At 35.0% G+C, this 19,352-nt stretch overlaps 1 protein-coding gene across 3 annotated transcripts in view; it reads right to left on the bottom strand.

Moving 5' to 3' along the window:
• The window catches only part of LOC143239200 (mitochondrial sodium/calcium exchanger protein-like), a 58,190-nt gene extending 39,141 nt beyond the window's left edge, over positions 1-19,049 (bottom strand). Inside the window, exons 1-2 of one of the 3 annotated variants that reach the window (XM_076480095.1) lie at positions 18,824-19,049; positions 3,797-3,949 (exon numbers count right to left, since the gene is read on the bottom strand). In XM_076480095.1, coding sequence (XP_076336210.1) covers positions 3,797-3,799 — 3 coding nt within the window. In that variant the 5' untranslated portion in view covers positions 3,800-3,949; positions 18,824-19,049. Of the gene's footprint in view, positions 1-3,796; positions 3,950-8,426; positions 8,810-18,823 lie in introns of those variants that run through there. The other 2 variants (XM_076480093.1, XM_076480094.1) reach the window with 2 other exon arrangements.
• Positions 19,050-19,352: the final 303 nt, after the last annotated feature.

Here is a 19,352-nt window from a genome sequence, read left to right as displayed (position 1 = left end):
TTCAAGAGGAGTTCACTATGTTGAGATGTGGACATTTCCACCAATATGTCTCCAGATTGAAGCTTCTTTACTGACTTTGGAGAGCCAGCAAGTCCCTCCAGCCCCTTCTGAATAAAAAGGGGGACATTTGCTCTAAAGGTTTCTCTGAAAGAGAATGTAGGATAAGAAAATGAGGTACAACATATGGTACAGATTTTGAAGATTGCTGCTCAAAAACTTCAAGACGTGGTCATTTACCTATTGACTGTTTTTCACTATTTTATTTAAATTTTTATTTGGAGGATACATAGGAAAAAAGGAAATTTTGGTGCCAACTGACCCCACCTACCATGGATCCCTACGAGGGGATGCACTACAATGTCAAGCAAGAACACTGCAGCAACACCAGGGTTTCGTGAGCACTATACCCAAACACCAGCATCAGACACAATGTCCACAACACCTCTTGAGAACTTCCAACACTGGTACTTGGTTGACCCTAGCTCAAGTGGACCAGCTGACTGACCCAAAGGGGGCCACCCAGAGGCCACCTGTCTACAGGAATTCAAGGCCAAAGTGGTGTGTTAGGGTTGGACCCCTCAACCACCAGGATCCTCTCCTCCCCTTCACGGGTCACCACTCACAGCAAACACGTGGGTGGATGTTTAGATCCCAGAGGAGGTAAACTGAAAGAACAGAACCTTCCCTGGGAGGTCCCCTCACCACGTACAAAAAAAATGAGACTGGTTCACCTGTGGCATTTGGATTCGTGCTCAAATACATCAAATCATATTAACTGAAAGGGAAAAAATGATACTGAAAGAGGATAAGTAAGAATCATGAGAAGGACAAGTTGAGCTGATAGGTCAAAACAAAATTAAATTAGAAGAAAGCAGTGTGTCTTATATTTATTGTTGAGAAGATGGAAACACTGAAGCCTCTGAAACTACTACTGGTGATTACAGTTGTGCCTTTTTTCATACTTCAGCAATTTCAAATTTGAAAATAGATTCCGAATAATAGTGCCAAGTATTTTATAATCTATCAATTAGTGCCTTCTGGGACATAATGTTAAAAACATTTGGTGCAATTACTAGAGAGGTCAATTCATCATGACCAGGAGCAGTTTATGTTACAATAAGTATAACATACATAATCCTCTGGTAACTGTTTTTTTAATACTTTTAGTCTCTCACTCTCTTCTGTTAAATATTCTATTTCAATTACTTGACTTTACAATTTGTAAAAAAGTTTTCTTACTAATATGCTAAACAGATATTTTGATTTTTTCAACAACTATATTTCATCACATATATTTTCAAGTTTTTACTTACGTTACATTTTCTTAGTACTTTGTTTTCTCAACATTTTTTCACTTATGCCATGGTATTTAGTTTCTTTTGTGTATGTGCAGATGTTAACATTTTTCTACACTGAAAATTTATTTCCAAAAGATACTTCCCTCTTCTCATGTAATAGCTTTCAATTTATGCTGTCTTCTGTAGGAGCAATTTTTGCTTGTCTCTAGCTTCCTATTATCACCTATATACACATGATGGTATAACTGCAATGTGGCATGTAAATGAGAATGTGACAATTCTCCACCAAAAGGGGTGCAACACACCTTCCCAACACAGATGGCTCCCCCAATACTGTAGAGTACAACCATCACTTTCAGACAATACAAAAAATACACATCAGAAGTTGCAAGTGGAGATAAATATCTATCACAAGAGCATTTTCTGTATAGAAAATTGTTAACTTACAATAAAATTCCTTACCTCTGTTTACATTACAGCTAAATCCCACACTGAAAAGGTGGAAACACTGGTAAAAAAGTTACTTAGATGAGCACTCTTTGGTAGGTGCCCAAAGAGAACTCACAAAGTGAGATACCCTAATGTATAGGGTCACACTCATGAGAAACTACACCCCATCTGTACAATGTGTATTCTTTGCCCTTTATAAAGATAATTTATCACAAAATTGAGTGGAATAAGTACCCCAATCAGCAATAGGATGTACCAAATGGTGTAGAGTCACTAGGGCCTGTTAGACCTCATCTGGTAGATAAACTTCAGTCTAAAACCAGGTAGCATTGAGTATTTGTCATCCAATTTACAATAGGTGGAGGGCCCCAACCTTCTTCATCTGAAGCCCAGGAGATGGAAAGGAACAGCAAGTTTCATTCCAACAGCACAGGCATAGCACATGTGTGTGCAGACCTAGTACACAACCAATGCCAAGCCACCCCAAAACTCAACATATGAACAATGGTAAGAAGAGGGAATCTATAAGTGGTGAGTCACATCCAGTCCAAACCCAGATAGTGTCAGTAATTTTTCATATGGTCCACCCTAGGATGACAGTCTATACCAATGATATTTCAAGCTTATATTGGCTGGTCTTACACCAATCTAACACCAGACTTCCCACAAACTGACATCCAGGCAGTAGTAAGGTGGGAGAAAGCCAGGTGGGGGTGAACTGAATGTGGTGGATTCATGCTGTCCAAAACCAGGCAGCAACAAGAATTTGTCTTCCAGAAGAAGAGAATTAACATCTACACTGACATAATAGCATTATTTTACTCTTAACTGAGTGCTTCATTCACACTTAAAACAAAAACTCTATGGTATACCATCCAAGTAGCTAGGAAATGGTGAGTGACAAGAACTCCTGTACTACACTGAAAGAAGGAGGGAGGGGGAGGAATGTAGTAGGGAGCCTGGAGGAATCCATCTTGTAAGACAGTGCAACAGGTTACCACAGGAACCCTATTTTGAAAAGCAGCCAAGTCCTAGTTTATTCAACTAAGACTGGAGGGACAAGCAAAGATCCAAACGTTGCTATACTCAGAAGAGTTCATGAGATGGTACGGTCTGATGCAAGCATTATTTATGAAGCAAGATATCATGGCAAACCTTCTAACAGTCCTGGGGAACACCCAATCTTATCAGTGAGCATTACAGGCCTGTAAGATTGTATGGTACATATATAAAATATGAGAGACAGGAACTAGTCACAACTGAACAGAATTCAGTGATGAAGAAATACACCACTGTAAAAATAATCTACACAGAAAGAAAACATACTCATTCAGAGCAAGTAAGGAGTACATAGAATGGTGACAGGAAGAAGTCAATATCTGGAAGAAGAAAATTCAGGACACAAGTAAGATGACAGAAATGAAAAGCTAGACAGAAAGTAAGGGGTCTTTATTTGGTGAGGAGATATCAAAGACTCAGTGTGGATCTACATCCAATGAAGCTTACTTCCACTGAAAATTTCACAAGGAAAAACTATTACATAACAGTGCTAAACTGAGAAGTGATGATTGTGCTGTACACAACATAGGCAGTCTGCTGCAGAAGAAGGGTATGTTACAAACCTGTAGGTGGAGGGTTGACATGTGTTCTTTAGAATGTTACAACACAGCTATACCATATGTATACAGGTGACAATATGAGGCTTTTGGCAAGTGAAAATTGCTCATAAAGAGGACAGCACAAATTGAAGAAAACTATTACATGAGAAAAGGCAAGTATTTAGTGGAAATAAATTTTCAATGTAGAAAAATGTTAGACAGGGATTTCAAGGTTAATGGTGAGCAGAAATCAAACATACAGAGGGCAGCACAAAGAAAGCTATTATAAGAAGGGAGGTAAATTAAAATGTTGAAAACTCACTTTCTCTCAATATAATCAGTTTTTTTTTTGTTCTCTGTGTTGTTTTAAAATTTTCAGAGCATATATATACAACTGATTCAACTGAATAACTTATTGCAATGTTAAAAAAGTAAAAAGGTGAAACCTACCATTATAATTAAAGGACCTTCAGTTTCTCCAGATCCAAAAGAACAGTAGAGAAACTGAATGTAATTAATGTAGCTTTCATTATTTTGACAGTCGCTTGCATTCTTCACAAAATTACACTGGTCACTGTCATTCAGACTGTTTACATAATGGCACTAGAGAATGGTAAGAAATACTCTTTGTAACGAAATCTGCCATATTTCTCTAAATGTTACCCATAATATATAAAGGAAAGTGCAGCATGTCTATGTCAGAAAAGTAGACTGAAAACTGCATAAAAAACAAAATCTGAATACAATAACTTTTTTATAAAATATTTCTTGCTAAAAACATGACAGAACTAACAATACACATGAATATTAAAGAAAGAGAAATTTGATTATTGTAAAGACAAGTAACCAAATTCTAAACTTTGTTTTTTGTAGAAAAATGTTTTCAGTGTATTAGCATACATCAAAGTAAACAATTATAAAAACTTGATTAAACAATAACATTTACACTATAAACCTACTCTACAGTTAACATTTTCCTTACCTGAAAATATGCTTCAAAAAGATAAACACCCTTCCCTTCAGCAGATAACCTGATGTGGCTTTGCTATAACAAAACACATACTCACCTCTCCACAGACTGATAACAAAACATTTTTTCACATGCACAAAGCTGTTGAACAAACTCTCACCTCCACATGTAATAGTGTGTTCTGATGCAATAAAGATTAGAATATATCCTACCTCCAATAACAAAGGAACACATCCTCCATTTGAGTACTTTATGCACAATAAAAACTTATTTTCCTCAGCACTACACTTTAAATGAGCTAAATTTTCAAACTGGAAGTGCAGAAGTAGGAAAGCAGGCATTTTGTAGAGGTATCTATCTAAATACATTTTACAGATGAGACAAATATTAACTTCAAACAACTTTACCAATCCACAGAACAAACAGTTAAAACCCTCCAAAAAAACCATGAAAGAACTACTATAACAAAAGTTTGGGTTGAATTTCACACAAACCTACACAAAGGCTATCTGCACTAGCCGTCCCTAATTTAGCAGTTTAAGACTAGAGGGAAGGTAGCTAGTCATCACCATCTGCCGCCAACTCTTGGGCTACTCTTTTACCAACAAATAGTGGGAATGACAGACACATTATAATGCCCTCATGGCTGAAAGAGAGAGCATGTTTGGTGTGAGGGGGATTCAAACCTGCAACCCTCAGATTACGAGTCAAGTGCCTTAAACACTGGGCCACAATAGTGGGATTGACCATGATATTATAACACTCATACAGCTGAAAGGGCAAACATATCTGGCATAATGAGGATTCAAACCCGCAACCCTCAGATTATGAGTCAAGTGCCTTAACCACCAGACCATACCAGGCCTGTAAAGAAAGAAATTATAAAGATAAGCTAACTCTTGAGGAAACACTTGTGAAGTGTGTTTCCTACTATGAGTTAAGACCCAGTGGAAGAAGCATTCATTAAGAGACTGCATCTTCCTCAAGCAGAGAGTAATCTTCCAATACAAAAAAAAGGTTAGAAAGCTTGTGTCAAAAGAAGTTCCTGTTTTTCGTGATATCACAAACAATGGAAAAACATAAAAACTGCACAACAAGTATTCTTTTACTTCACAAGAAAAAACTGGGAGGAATGAATTCTCGGACAGAAACACACCAGAGAGGTACATGAACTGAACAGCAATCATCTCCTTTGCATAAAGTGTCTTGTTGAGAGAATAAAAATGTGCTACCTTGAATAAGGTTTGTTTGTTTGTTTTTGAATTTCATGCAAAGCTATACGTGGGTTATCTGTAACAGATGTTCCTAATTTAGCAGTGTAAGATAAGAGAGAAGGCAGTTAGTCATCACTGCCAATTCTTGGGCTACTCTTTTACCTTGAATAGTAGGATTCACTATAATACATGATGCCCCACAGGTGAAAATATGAACATGTTTTGTGTGATGGGGATTTGAACCCACAGATTGCAAGCTGAGTGCCCTAACAACCTGGCCATGCCAGGCCTTGAAAAAGAACAGCAGAAGCTGTGAAATGACTATTTAACTAATCTTTTATTTCTGTTATTGCTGATCTTATTGCTGATACAGCTTAAAAGATGTATACTTTTGAAAACCCTAAGTCAACAATAGGCATAAAATAGGGGCAAATGGTATTAACACTTTATCTTATCCTTTACTCAATGCAAAGTCTGAGATAGAAAAATATTACCTGTGAAGTAACATTGGACACTTGGTGGATTCCTGTGGTTCTTTTCTTTTTGCTGTTGCTCTAGTAAGAATAACTTACTCCCTTAGAGCCACTAGGTCTAGGACAACTGGAAAATAGAAACTTGAAGAAGACAAAACCCAGATGCTGATGAGATTGCAATGTGACTCAAAGGTGTTTATGGTAATCTACATCTCCACTTATAGGATGGCATGCCATGGGCATCAAAGTTCAGGAAATGGAAAACATGATGGACAGTGAACTCAAAAAGATAAAATATTATCTCACACAGAGGAACAGACAAGCCAGATGAATTTCTATGTTTATTCAGTCAAAACAGAAAGAGAACATCTCATTTTGAAAAGTACAGGGATACCATAGCAAAAAATAATTAATTTGATTGCTTCTAAAATGGAGTTTTGCAAGGGAAGATAATACTGCACTGCCCACATAAAGAAAAGTGTAAGAGAGGAAAATGAAAAGTGATTGATGAAAACATTAGATCACCTTGATGAGAAATTTTGAGGAGAAATTTAAACCTTAGGAAGAATGAAGCAATCTGGAAATAAAATTAATCTGTTCCTTGCAAAAGAAAAAAGTGCAAAAAGCATTCAAGACAAAAACATCAGGGTGATATCTTTTGAAGCTGGAAAAAAAAGAAAATACATTTTCATACAAAAATGATACAGGTGGTCAACTATTCAAACAGAGAAGTTATGAGAGCCCTGAAAATTATAATTAGTAATAGTTTGGAAGAAAAAACTACAAATAAATAACTATAAAAAAAGTATCCAAAGGAAAAAATGCATCATCGACAAAATATATTCTGTATCTGGTAATTGTAGAAATGGACAGATTGCTATCTCAACAGGCTATTAAAGAAATAAATGAGATGAAGAAAATTCCAACAACCCAGTAATGAGTATGGCTAGCTGGCTAAATATATTTGTCTTATATTCTTACTTACCAAGGTTAGAATGCTTAGTTTCATCAGCTGGGTAGCCTAACTGTTAACATTTTTTACTACAATTTTGTACAAAGGCTAAAGTACAGTAAGTACCAAATTGATTAAAACAGTTAGAAATGGATTTATTGGTTGGTGTACCTTTACATTTCACGTTGTATATTTCCAAGCTGTTTTGTACAATTTGCATTATATCCTCTATTTATGAAAACTGTACTACATACTTTGGCAAAATATATTTTTGTAAAATGTAGAACTTTGAAATTGATTGGAATTGGTTTGATCAGGGAGTTTTTCTATTATTCCAGGTGTGCTTCATATGTTATTATAAAATCACAATAAACTGTTGAAACTACTGATTGTCCACTGTAATGTTTATGTCAGAAAGCTTAATGTTAAAGAATGCATAATTCCATATTGTAAATGGTTACAGTATGCACATTGCTATTCTATTTGAGATGGAAGCAGGATATACAAAATAAATTTCAATATTGAGAAATAAAAGACCTAGGGGAGGGAAATTTGGAAAGGAACTGCTTATGTGAAAATAAATTTCAAATATAAGTTGGTCTAAATTTGAAGTATGCTTTTACGATGTTTTAATTTTAGTCTCCCTCCTATAGAAGATGTTGAATTTTCATCTAAAGATGGTGATTAAACAAACTACAACATACAAGCATATATATTCTTAAATATTTAATCTTGCATTATGGCCAAACATTTTTTGTTTTGTTTTTCTAGAGCACAAAAAAAATTAGAGACAGTTTGATTTGTGTGTTCAAGCTTATAGTCTGTAAAAGAAACTCCTTGATAGAAATCTTTTGCATTTAGACTAACATGATAGGAAGTGGCTGTCTTAATATAGTATGATTCCAAACTAATATCAAAATAAAAAACTCATTTCACCAAATTTATCTATACAAAACTGATTGGCAATGCTCTTACTGCATTTCTCTATACCTTTTCCAAACAAATAATACAAAAACTCCACCAGGATTTTGTCAAAGAATACTGGCTGGCTACTTGAATATCAAAATTTTCAGATTTTTATATTTGCCTAAAGATAGAGAAATCCAGGAAATAAGCCTTTTATTGGTAATGATTATCTTTTAAGTAAAACAAACAATATAAACAGATATTTTTACAGAAAAATTACATATGATATTAACTAGTGAATTAATTTAAGAAACACAGAAATATATTTTCTTTTGCTTAAAAGGTGTTGCTAGCCTCTGGAAGAGCCCCTGTAATAACATAAGCAAACACTTTTAGTTCTATTTCAACTCTTGAGATAGATTTTAATAATTTTTTTTTAAATCTATATTATTAAACAATGCTTCACTTGTCAGTGTCATATATCTACAAATACCTGAAGTACAACGCATTTCATTACATTTCTGTTCCGATATATAAAATTTGTGGAAACCGTCATCACAATTACCTCTTTATCTTTGACCAACATATCTTTTCAAAGTTCTTGTAAATTCTTTAGATCTATTCTATAGTACGTGGGAAGAATGGACTGGGTGACAAAGGTTTAAAACCTGCTATTCCCTGATACCATTCGGGATTACACTTTTTCTTGTTTTTCTGACAAATTCATTTACTATTTCAAGTCACGCGTTCTTATAAAATTAATTGAATTTAAATTTAGCACTATCTTACATATAGAGACTAATACTAAGTAATACAACTGCAAGACATTATTTTGTCATGTACTTCCAATTTTCCCAATAACCTTGTCCATTAAGATATATTAATCATAAGTTATTTTTATCACCAATACTGTATCACTCATAACGTCAAATCTAACATTTGGCCGCTAGGCTTTATTTTAATGAAAGAGTAATTTATTTATTATAGTATAAGAAATACAAGTTTTATAATCTATTTGATGTTAAAAATAAATAAACAACGAATAATGTAATATCGCTATAATATTAACTAATATAATCAGACTATTAATAATAGAAATAAGTCTATGCGCAATAACAAGGAGTATTTAGTTGTTTAAATCAGCAGTTAGGTAACAAGTTGTATTTTCGATTAAGAATAAATTAAATGGTTAGATATTTAACTGATGATGCTAGGCTAACTATCTAATGCTTAAATGTCTCTGGTGTTGTAATTTTATTAATGCAAAGCTGTACAATGAGCTATCTGCACTCTGTCCACCGCAGAGAACCTATCGGCAGATTTTAGCGTTGTGTCTACAAACTTACCATTAACCAACAAAGAACAATTTCCGGTGTCTTATGGCCCGGCATGGCCAAGTGGTTAAGGCACTCAACTCGTAATCCGAGGATCACGACTTCGAATCCCCGTCGCACCAAACATGCTCGCCCTTTTAATTGTAGTGGCGTTATAATGTGACGGGCAATCCAACATTCCTTAGTAAAAGAGTAGCCCAAGAGTTGGTGGTGGGTGGTGATGATTAGTTACCTTCCCTCTAGTCTTACGCTTACGCAGGTAGCCCTCGTTTAGCTTTGCGCGAAATTCAAAACAAACCAAACCAGATTTCTTTATCCATCTGAGATAGCAATTCTGCTAATTTCATCAGTCAGTCTTTTTCTTGAAGGCAGAGTATTCAAACCTCTAACCATTTTGAGGCTTGGACTTGGCAATGTCCAAGTTGATGATAGTTGCTCGTGGAGTTATAAAGAGCTCTGACGCCTTTGACCATTTATATGAGTGAGAAGAAACTATTTGCTGTGGCTTTATCTCGACATTTGCCAAAGATAATGATCCAGATGCCAGAAAGTTTGTGTCCACTGCCTTCCCATACTTTTGATGGCTCAGATCTGGAAAAGTATTTTTGGGTTCTGAGATGTGATGGTTCCACTGAAGTTTTAGGCGCATTGGGTGTTATTTTTTGATGGAACATCATTTGATAGGAAACTTCATGATTATGCACCCTGTTTTAAAGGTGTAAAGTGTGCAAAATAGATTTTATTGGTAGGCTATGGGTGGTGATTACCTCAGCTTCAGTCATCATCCCACTTCCTGCTGACATAGATATTAATAGTTGACCAGTGGTTGGATGTGGTGGATTAGAAAGCTTCAGAGCTAGCACACTAGTGGTTTTGGACAAATCTTAAGTCTAAAATCCATCAATCAGCAATATAACTTCATCCATTAGTTATATCAAGTTGAAGGTTAGGCTACTCTTTGAGAGTCTTGGGAAGAGCAGAGTAGGGTTCTAGCTTCCCAAATTGTCAAAGAGAATGTTCTCAGAATTTTTTTCTCTTTTCATTATATAATGTAAGAATGATCAGGCTGAAAGTAACAGGAATAAAATTGTACTAGACGCAAGAACATAGTAGAAAAATTAAAAACTTGATCTAAAATAAAAGTCAGAATTGAAAATGTAAATTTAAATTAATTCTAATTAGTCAAAGAAAGAGGGTCAAGGTAAGAGGGATCTTGACAATGAAAATAATAGGACTAGAGAGTAGAAGTGTACCTTTTGGCAGGGTAGGAATCATCCTCAACTAAGACAGATTCACTTTCCTAAAGGGTTGTTAGCCTTTATAATGGGTTGCCTTCAGATATTGTAGAGGTAGTAAATTTAAGTGAATTTAAGACAAGTATATCAATAATAAGGGCTGGCTTTAACTTTTTAATTATTTTAATTTAGTTTAAATGATGGAAAACAGCCGAGATGGACCAGTAGATTCCATGTTGTCTCAAAATGTTACGTTATTACGACACTAACAAAAATAAATCTGCGACTAAGTTTGAGTAATGTTTTCATGAGGAATGAAACATTTTTTTCCATGTAAACTTGCTAATATTCAACAAGATATCTTGACATTTTTCACGAAGTTTTGATCTCACTATCAGAATGTTTTTCTCAGCAGGTGTTAAGTGAATAAATTTCTTTTTTATCAAATATTTTTAAATGAAATCATCTTATGATTAGCCAGCAGAATACTCTGAATACTCCAAAAATATAATATATATTTGCAATGTTGACTGAGCTTGATGTATTCATTTTTTTACAAACATTTTTATTGGTCAAGTGATTCAATTTTGTAATCAGTCAGTAAAACCTTTTTGGAGGAGAGGTTTTGTACTCAAAGAATAAAAAAAAAAAAAAGGAAACCATGATCTTCTAGCTAATGAACTTGTTTAAGAACTTTAATTCAAAGTGATAGTGAATGTTACCCTAAAATTGAAATTACTTTCACATATATGTATTCAAAGTGACTGTAAAATAAATGTTTATAAACGAAAGAATTCGTGTATAGTCTTGATTCTTTACAGTAGGTGTCCATGACTTGTTGGCGATAAATTTCAACAACTCATAATTCATTTTTTTTTTAAATAATATATCAAAACAAGTAATATATATTTATATATAAACGTATGTTACTCTGTTGGCCATTACAGTCCTATTCAGAGTTTTAAATAATTGTCTCTTTTTCACCAAAGATATTATAATGTAATAATACTCAATTAAAATAACGTGAAAAACTCAGAATGTTCTGGTAACATGATGCAATAATATATCAATCACCAATTCATAATTTCTGAAATACACAGCGTATGATTCATAAATAATTACATAAAAAACCTGTGATAAATTATCACTTCTAAAAATAACTAAATTTAACACTTTAACTACATAAACTATTTTAATCGTAACATTCGCATTAAACCTAAATGGAATAACAATAAGCCTTTCTTCAAGAAAAGTATTTACATTGTTTTCAGTTCATGCACAATGTCTACTAATACAGTTTGTACCAACATTTGCAGTCCACTTTATGGCTTCAATGTGGAATTGGTAATTTTGGAGACACAATGCTCACTTCATGATCTTCATGCTGTCGATTTTGCGCCTGTAAATACACTTAATTGGCTGATGGTCCATATTAATGATGAACTCTTTTCCAAAGAGGTAGTTTGTAAGTTTTATTATAGCAAATATGATGGTTAGACACTCTCATTCAATCAGAAATTAGTTATTCTCACTACGCAACAGCTTTTTACTGACATATATTACTGAAAGCCGTCCATGTTCTTTCAGAAGTACTGCTCCAATTCCGATGTCTGATACATCGACCTGTGCAACGAATGGTTTGTCGAAGTCTGGCATTCTGACAATGAGCAAATCTCCTAAAATATTCTTCAAATACTGTGATGCTATCTACTGCTATTGTTCCTACTTCATCTTGTCGAATTGACCCTTCTTGGTCAGGCCAGTCAGTGATGCAGTAATCTCAGCCATTGTAGTTTGGGATAAACTTCCTATAGTATCATTTTAACCTCAGGAAATAACTGATTTGCTTCTTGGTCATTGTAAGTGGTGTATCTGCATGCAAATTAGCTTCTCCTCTTCCATAGTTGTCTGCCACTCATTCATCTTCTGACCAACAAAGTTTAGCACAGAATAACTAAGATAGGTAACACTTAGGTGGTCTGATGGCCAGACTTGCTGCATTCACTCACTCAAACAGCTCTCTGAATTCCTTCAGATAATCTTCCCATCTGGCTGTATGTGTCAGAATATCAGCCACCTCATGTGGTTGAGTGTTGCTGCTTAGTTTTAAACTCGGATATCATCCTATTGAAGTGGTACCATCTATCTGGTGTCACAAAGGCTGTCTTTTCTATAAGTCCTGTCTTCATCGGTATCTGTCAATAAACTTTGCTGAGATATATTCTGGCAAAAAAAATTAGGTCCCTTTTGGTGTCACTATTATACCACCATGAGTTTCAGTTCATAAATATTTATGCAGAAGTGGTTTGACCTGTCCTTCTTTACGATTACCACTAGTGAACAGTAAATTGAATTCGAATGTTAAATGATTCCAGCTTTTAACATTAGATCGGCGTTTTGCTTGATGATGTCTCTCATCACAATGAGCATCTGGTAGGCCGTCACCCTGATTGGATCTCTAGTCGTAGTCTCGATTTTGTGTTGCACAAAGTCTATCTTGCCTGGTCTATTTGTGAGGACATCTGCACAATAGACCTTATAACCTTTTTTCTTTGCTACTTGCTAGTTAGTTCTTCTAGGTGTTGATGTCTTTGTGCATTTTCTCTCAACTCTTTGACCTTAAGCCCTGTAGGCCTTTATTTTTTATGACAACGTCAAAGTGTTCTAATTCTGAATCTATGACAGACACGCCTGCAATGTTCATTAGTGCCTCAATAGCTGCACTCATTAGGTCGTCTTCCCTCTAGAAGTACCTTTTAAACAGATTGGCATGGTAGTCTGGTAGATCTTGGTCCTCCCATCCACTTTCACCTCATAGTCTAGTCTGTTGACCACTTCCTGCACGTCAAAAATCCTTTCTTCTGGAGAGCGAACTTGTTTGTGTCTGTAAGTAGCAGAACCAAAGTATTTTGTCTAGTCTTTAAATGCCAGTCCTTGGTTATCTTGTCACAAATGCTTCTGTCTGCTTTTAGCTAAATATAAACATTTTGAGCAAGTTGGCAGCTCTCCCTCAATCATTTTCTGAGATCTAACAACTTGTGGTAAGTGTTTCCCACTTCTGACTCTTCTTCTGATCTTTCCTCGCACATGTTCTTTAGCATGATCTTTAAGAATTTTTTTTACTCTCTCACCAATCCCATTACATCTTGGATTGTTAGGGATGGTAAAAAGTTTCCTAGCGCTGTTGAGTTTGCATATTTCTTGTATCAATCCTGAGGTAAAATGACTCCCTTTCTTACTAAAAACTTCTTTTTAAAAGCTAGCTTACTCTGCATAACACTTCCAGGAAAGCTTCTGCTACTCTCTCAGCTCTGTCTTTGGCAGTACTATGGCTCCTGAATATGTTGCATAGTTAACTAATGTCAGTTCATACTGGTTGCCCTTGGCAAATACAGACGCTAATGAAATCTACAGCTATTTTGCTAAATGGCTCTTCTATGACAGGTATCTCATTCAGTGACACTTTGGCTATCTTCCCCCTAAATATTGCTCTTTGACAGATGCCATATGACTTACAGGATCTGGACACATCGCCGATGACCCCAATCAATGGAAGTTGTTGGTGGTTCTATCTACTATCTTCTTCACTCCAAATGTCATCCCAAAATTGACTCGTGAGCAAACTTCATCACTTGAGTCTAGTATTCTGTTGGTACTATGATACGTGTAACTTACCCAGTTAAACTGCTTTGAAAGATCTCTATTCTGTAACTCCCTTTAACATTTGTCTTGTGCCTGAACTTCTCCCACAAACTATTCCAATGTTTCTACAGTAAAGGATATTTCTTCTATGCTTCATTCAGTTTCCGTAAACCTTCATTCTGAATGTCACTTTTCAAAACATGCAGGGACTTGATGTCTTGCTTGCTTTTCTTTTCCTGAGCTTTTGTACTGACTAACTACAGATGTTTCATCAGTCTCCTTTCCGTTTGTTTCCTCTTAAATTCTAGTGCGTGGTATGTTACCAATCACTAAGTTGTAGATGAGAGCTTTCAATCACATGCCCTCAAGGTCTGCCACGTAGTATGGAATGTTCACCTTCACTTTTGCTATAGAAAACGTTTTCACTGTCCCATCAATCAGCACATACATATTTATCTTGCCACCATCCGGTCATCAAGTATTAGACTGGTTCTTACTGCTACGTTGCTGCACCTAGTGTCTCATAGGACTTCACTTTCTTGTCTCTGACATAGCCTTCGCATACTGACATGTGATTTGTTAGCACCTCTCAGTATTTGTCACATGCTCCAATAACTACTGGCACTGTTGACCAATTTGCTAAATTAAGCTGGTCATCAATCATGCACTGTTTAATCATTTTGATAGTATTTCTCTCTTGTGGTGAATTTAATGAGTTGTATTTCTTTTGTTTCTTCTGGTAGCAGCACCCATGACGACAGTCATTATTTTTCTCGTTAACACAATCTTTGTAAGTAGTTCCAGCTAATTTATGTTAAGATTCCTGCTGTTGCTAGTTGGTGACAAGTTTGCACTCACTCATAATGTGTTCTATTTTATAATAAACACAGCATCTCTTCTCCCTTATGTCTTCTTGTCACCTTTAATGGTATCTTGCTTCTCGTAAGCCAACCAGGTTTCGACTTTGGTTATTTTTAGTTTTGCCAGTTATAATCCTTCAAGAGGTTCCATACACAATGCTGCCAGCTTTACCATCGCGTCCTCGTTTTTTGGTTGGTGCTTTATTTTTCAGAAACAGTGGCATGTTAATGGAGTGCATGATCATGAACTATTCACGTATTAGTAGATCTGCCACTCCTTCAAAACTATTTTCACATTTGGCAATGCCAGCCCACTTTGTAAAGATAACTGTAGGCGTGTCAAAAACTGAAACCAGTTTTACTTTTTTGAACTTCCGGCAAAAATCTTCCTCGGTAAAGCCACATTTAATTTGCCATGATCCCTGAGCGTATTCCCCCATAACTTGCAGGCCTTTTCTCATGAGAAGGAAGCTGAAACAGACTGTCCAGTTCTGATTTTGGGTGACTGTTCCTACCTTTCCAGGAAGGCATCCATGTCGTCTTTCTGGTCATCAGATGTTTAGATGATGTTATAAAACTTATAAATTATTAATTGGTGAAACGTTATTTATAAATAACAGCTTTACATAAAAGCTATGATTTATTCAGTTCTTTAAGAATACGTTTTCATGGTTCTTTGCTAAATTTCAGTTTAAAGAAAAGTAAATTACTGTCATGTCAAAGCCTTACATTTAAATATTTTTCTTTACCAAGGTGAACTAGAAAACAAACCTTTTGTCACTTGAGAACTTGATGTCACCAATATTAATATCGAAAGTCTGGAAAATTTTACGGTTATTGCTTGTTATCGGATGTAGGATCATATAATATATTAGATGTAGTTCAGGTTGTTTGTGGTATTGTAAAAACTCTTTGTAATTTAAAAAACTTGGTTTACTACTTAGTGGGAAAATGTCTATAAATGAGAGGTTCTAAACATAACGTAATTGCAACTGTAACATTTCTTAAAGATCCAACCTGAATGATAACCCTATTCTAATATTATATGATGTTTTCACACTTTCAACAGGAACTAGGTGTTTTCAATAGTCAAAGCATCTCTATTGACATACCAACATTCAATCTATGTTCCAAATTTTTTACAAAAGTTCATTTGAAAATTGATCTGACACAGCCAATTGTCCAGGTTATTATAATGTAATCTATAATTCAACTCTTCTTGATGAATCTGAAAACAGATACTGTCCGTTACAGGTGTCACACCTGAGAAAACTGAGCTCAGTGAACTAACCACACTACCACCTACGAACATAATCAGTGTGTTCACTCACAATGAAACGATAATTTTAAATTACAAAACCAACATCCGTCACTGAGCCAGATCAAGAAATGTTTAATCTTAAACCTGAATGTGAAATACCCATTTTGCTGCTTACAGCTTTGAATAGGGAACTTTCATGGCAAAATCATTATGTACCCTATAATCTGATATTGAGAAACTAATCTGTAGGGAAAAACATAATTTTTTTCTTATTCTATATAGTCAGTAATCATCAGCCTTGTATAAGGCATTTAATATTTACTCCACGTCTGAAATTGGAAAATCAACACCAAATCTGAAATAGAATCAGTTACTGTTTCTCCACAGTAAGCATTAATTCACTTAACCAATTCATGCTGCATATTATAATCTATTGCTTGTATACAAAACCTCACTCACTACACAAGGTAACTCAGAACAAGTTAATATTCTTTGTAGCCTGAATACAAACAAAACAATTCAGTTTTAATAGAGCAACGTATATAATCTTTAGTCTTTGAAAAAACGTCATTATTCCAGCCTGTTCAGAGACTGGATAAGCACAAAAACAAGAAGTACTGAACTATGCACCTTAGAATCAGAACCTCTAGTAAGCAATAATAAAACTAGTAATTACTAATCACTTGAGAACTTTGAGAAATAGAGTGTAATAAAATACTAAAAGACATTGTCTCAGAAATTGGAAGAGTTTGTTTGTTTTGTTTGTTTTGAATTTCGCGCAAAGCTTCTCGAGGGCTATCTGTGCTAGCCGTCTCTAATTTAGCAGTGTAAGACTAGAGGGAAGGCACCTAGTCATCACCACCCACCACCAACTCTGGGGCTACTCTTTTACCAACGAATAGTGGGATTGACCATCACATTATAACGCCCCCACGGCTGGGAGGGCGAGCATGTTTGGTGCGACCGGGATTCGAACCCGCAACCCTCGGATTACGAGTCGAACGCCTTAACACGCTTGGCCATGCCGAGCCTTGGAGGAGTTATAGGGCTTGACTCAGAAACTGAGCAAAATGTAAAATGGATATGTTAAGAAGGGAGGATGGATATTAAGGGCGATCAGAAGTCAGAATTTGTCCTATCTCCAGAAGACAACGAGATAAAATATTTTTAGCATATAGGCTAGATCAGTGGTTCCCAACCAGGGGTGCTCGCAATGTGATAAGATAGCGTTCGAGGGGGTGCGAGATAACATTTGTTTTGGTCACCTTCACCTTTATTCTTAAATAAATAATTACTGTGAGGGATGCGAGAACATATTAAATTTTTTTAGGGGTGCGGAGCATAAAAAGGTTTGGAACCACTGGGCTAGATATTATTTTGAAAGTCATTTCCATACTTAGGACAAAGCTTAACAAAGTGTCTCAGGGAAATAAAATCAAGTTAAAAAAAAAGTCAATAATCAATGAATGTATAAGGTGGCTTAGCTCTTTATTAAAACAAATGACAGCAAACAAAATATAGTTAAAACATTAACAAAAGCATGTACTCTTTCAAGACAATTTCATCCTTAATAAAACAATATAAAATCAAGTATCAGTACAATACAGTACAGAAACCAGTAGATTTCAAGCATGAAAGATGGAGAAACGTCCAAAACTGTTCACATGTCAACTATTAGAGTTGTTTTTAACAACATAAATTACCACAGAATGCCACAGACTTTGCTCTATATGTTCATTTTTAAAAAACAAAGCCTTTCTCGGAACATAAGAAGCATCCAAAATCATATTTTATTGCCTTGTTCAACGCTACAGAGGAACAGCAGCCAAAGGAACTTAATGTGTTAATGTAGCAAACACGTTCAGATGTCTTGCCACTTTGTGATCAAGAGAAATGGTGTTGCAAATATTATGCAAATAGACATCCCCACAAAGCATGCTATCACATTCTTTTTTATTAAGTTAAAACGACTGTCCAGACTTGATTCCAAAATCTCCACTGGGTACGAATAATTAACTATGCAGTATCATTAAATGGGTGGGCTTTATCTATAGCAACTGTCAGCTTCGCTATTTATACCTATGCCTGCGCACTGCATTTTAGCGTCAATAAACAATTTCAGGAGATGAAGGCTAACCATGACAGATATTATTATACCCTAAAGAGCTAATGATATAAATATATTAGTATGTTTGCTATAGCCAAAAATAAATTGAAATAAAAATAAATTAAAAATGAAAAACGCTGCAATAATTGAAAGGATCCCAGGGTACACACTATAATGTGGAATATAAAATGTACCCTAGATTGTGGAGGTGACTGAAGACGTAGGACCCATATTGCGGCGGGAATACACCGTCTATCAGTCATAACATCCATTCGCCAGTCTCACATAAATAAAATAATAAAATAAAATAAAGGAATAGAAATAAAAATAACAAAAATAAAAATTATAAGAGCGCGTTGTGGGTGCTCAAGCCCACAACGTCCCCATCTATATCACCCTTCACTGCTTGCAGAGAGTTGTGGGAAGGTGAATGCTCTCTAGACTAAAGAAAAAGAAAATAATTGAAAAATAAGAATAAAATGAGATACTACCATTTAGAGGTAAGCAAGTTAAATAAACTTACCTCTTGAAGTTAGTATTCAAGCCCCCATTATGGTAGAAAGGTACTAATTGGTAGCCCAGTGAACGAATTATACTGGTATGAAAGGTCCTAACCAGCTGTCTAAACTAACTAGTATAATTCCCAACGACTACCTATTAAGTCTACTCTGAACAAGTCTTTAGATGCGATAAGCTGTTCATCCGCATAAAGTAGTGCCAAGTTGTTGAATGACTTTATTCACAACTAAAAATAATTACCAGAAACTTTTAGTAAAATTTCTTTCATTGTTACTTTTTGTATTTATTTAATATATTATTATATTATATTATATTATATTATATTATATTATATTATATTATATTATATTATATTATATTATTTAATATATTATTATATTTATTATCAAATATTTTAATAATTTTATTTAATGTTTCTTTATTGAATCCCTTTAATATAAATTTTTGTAAAAGTGTATCAACATTACTAATAAAATACTGTAATTTATTAGAAATGTTACAAAATGTGAATAATTGTGAAGTTATAACGCTTA

This window comes from Tachypleus tridentatus, chromosome 13 (assembly GCF_004210375.1).
Source record: "Tachypleus tridentatus isolate NWPU-2018 chromosome 13, ASM421037v1, whole genome shotgun sequence".
Classification (NCBI taxonomy): domain Eukaryota; kingdom Metazoa; phylum Arthropoda; class Merostomata; order Xiphosura; family Limulidae; genus Tachypleus; species Tachypleus tridentatus.
Note: the sequence above shows the minus strand (reverse complement) of the source record. Positions and strands in the feature narration are given on the sequence as shown.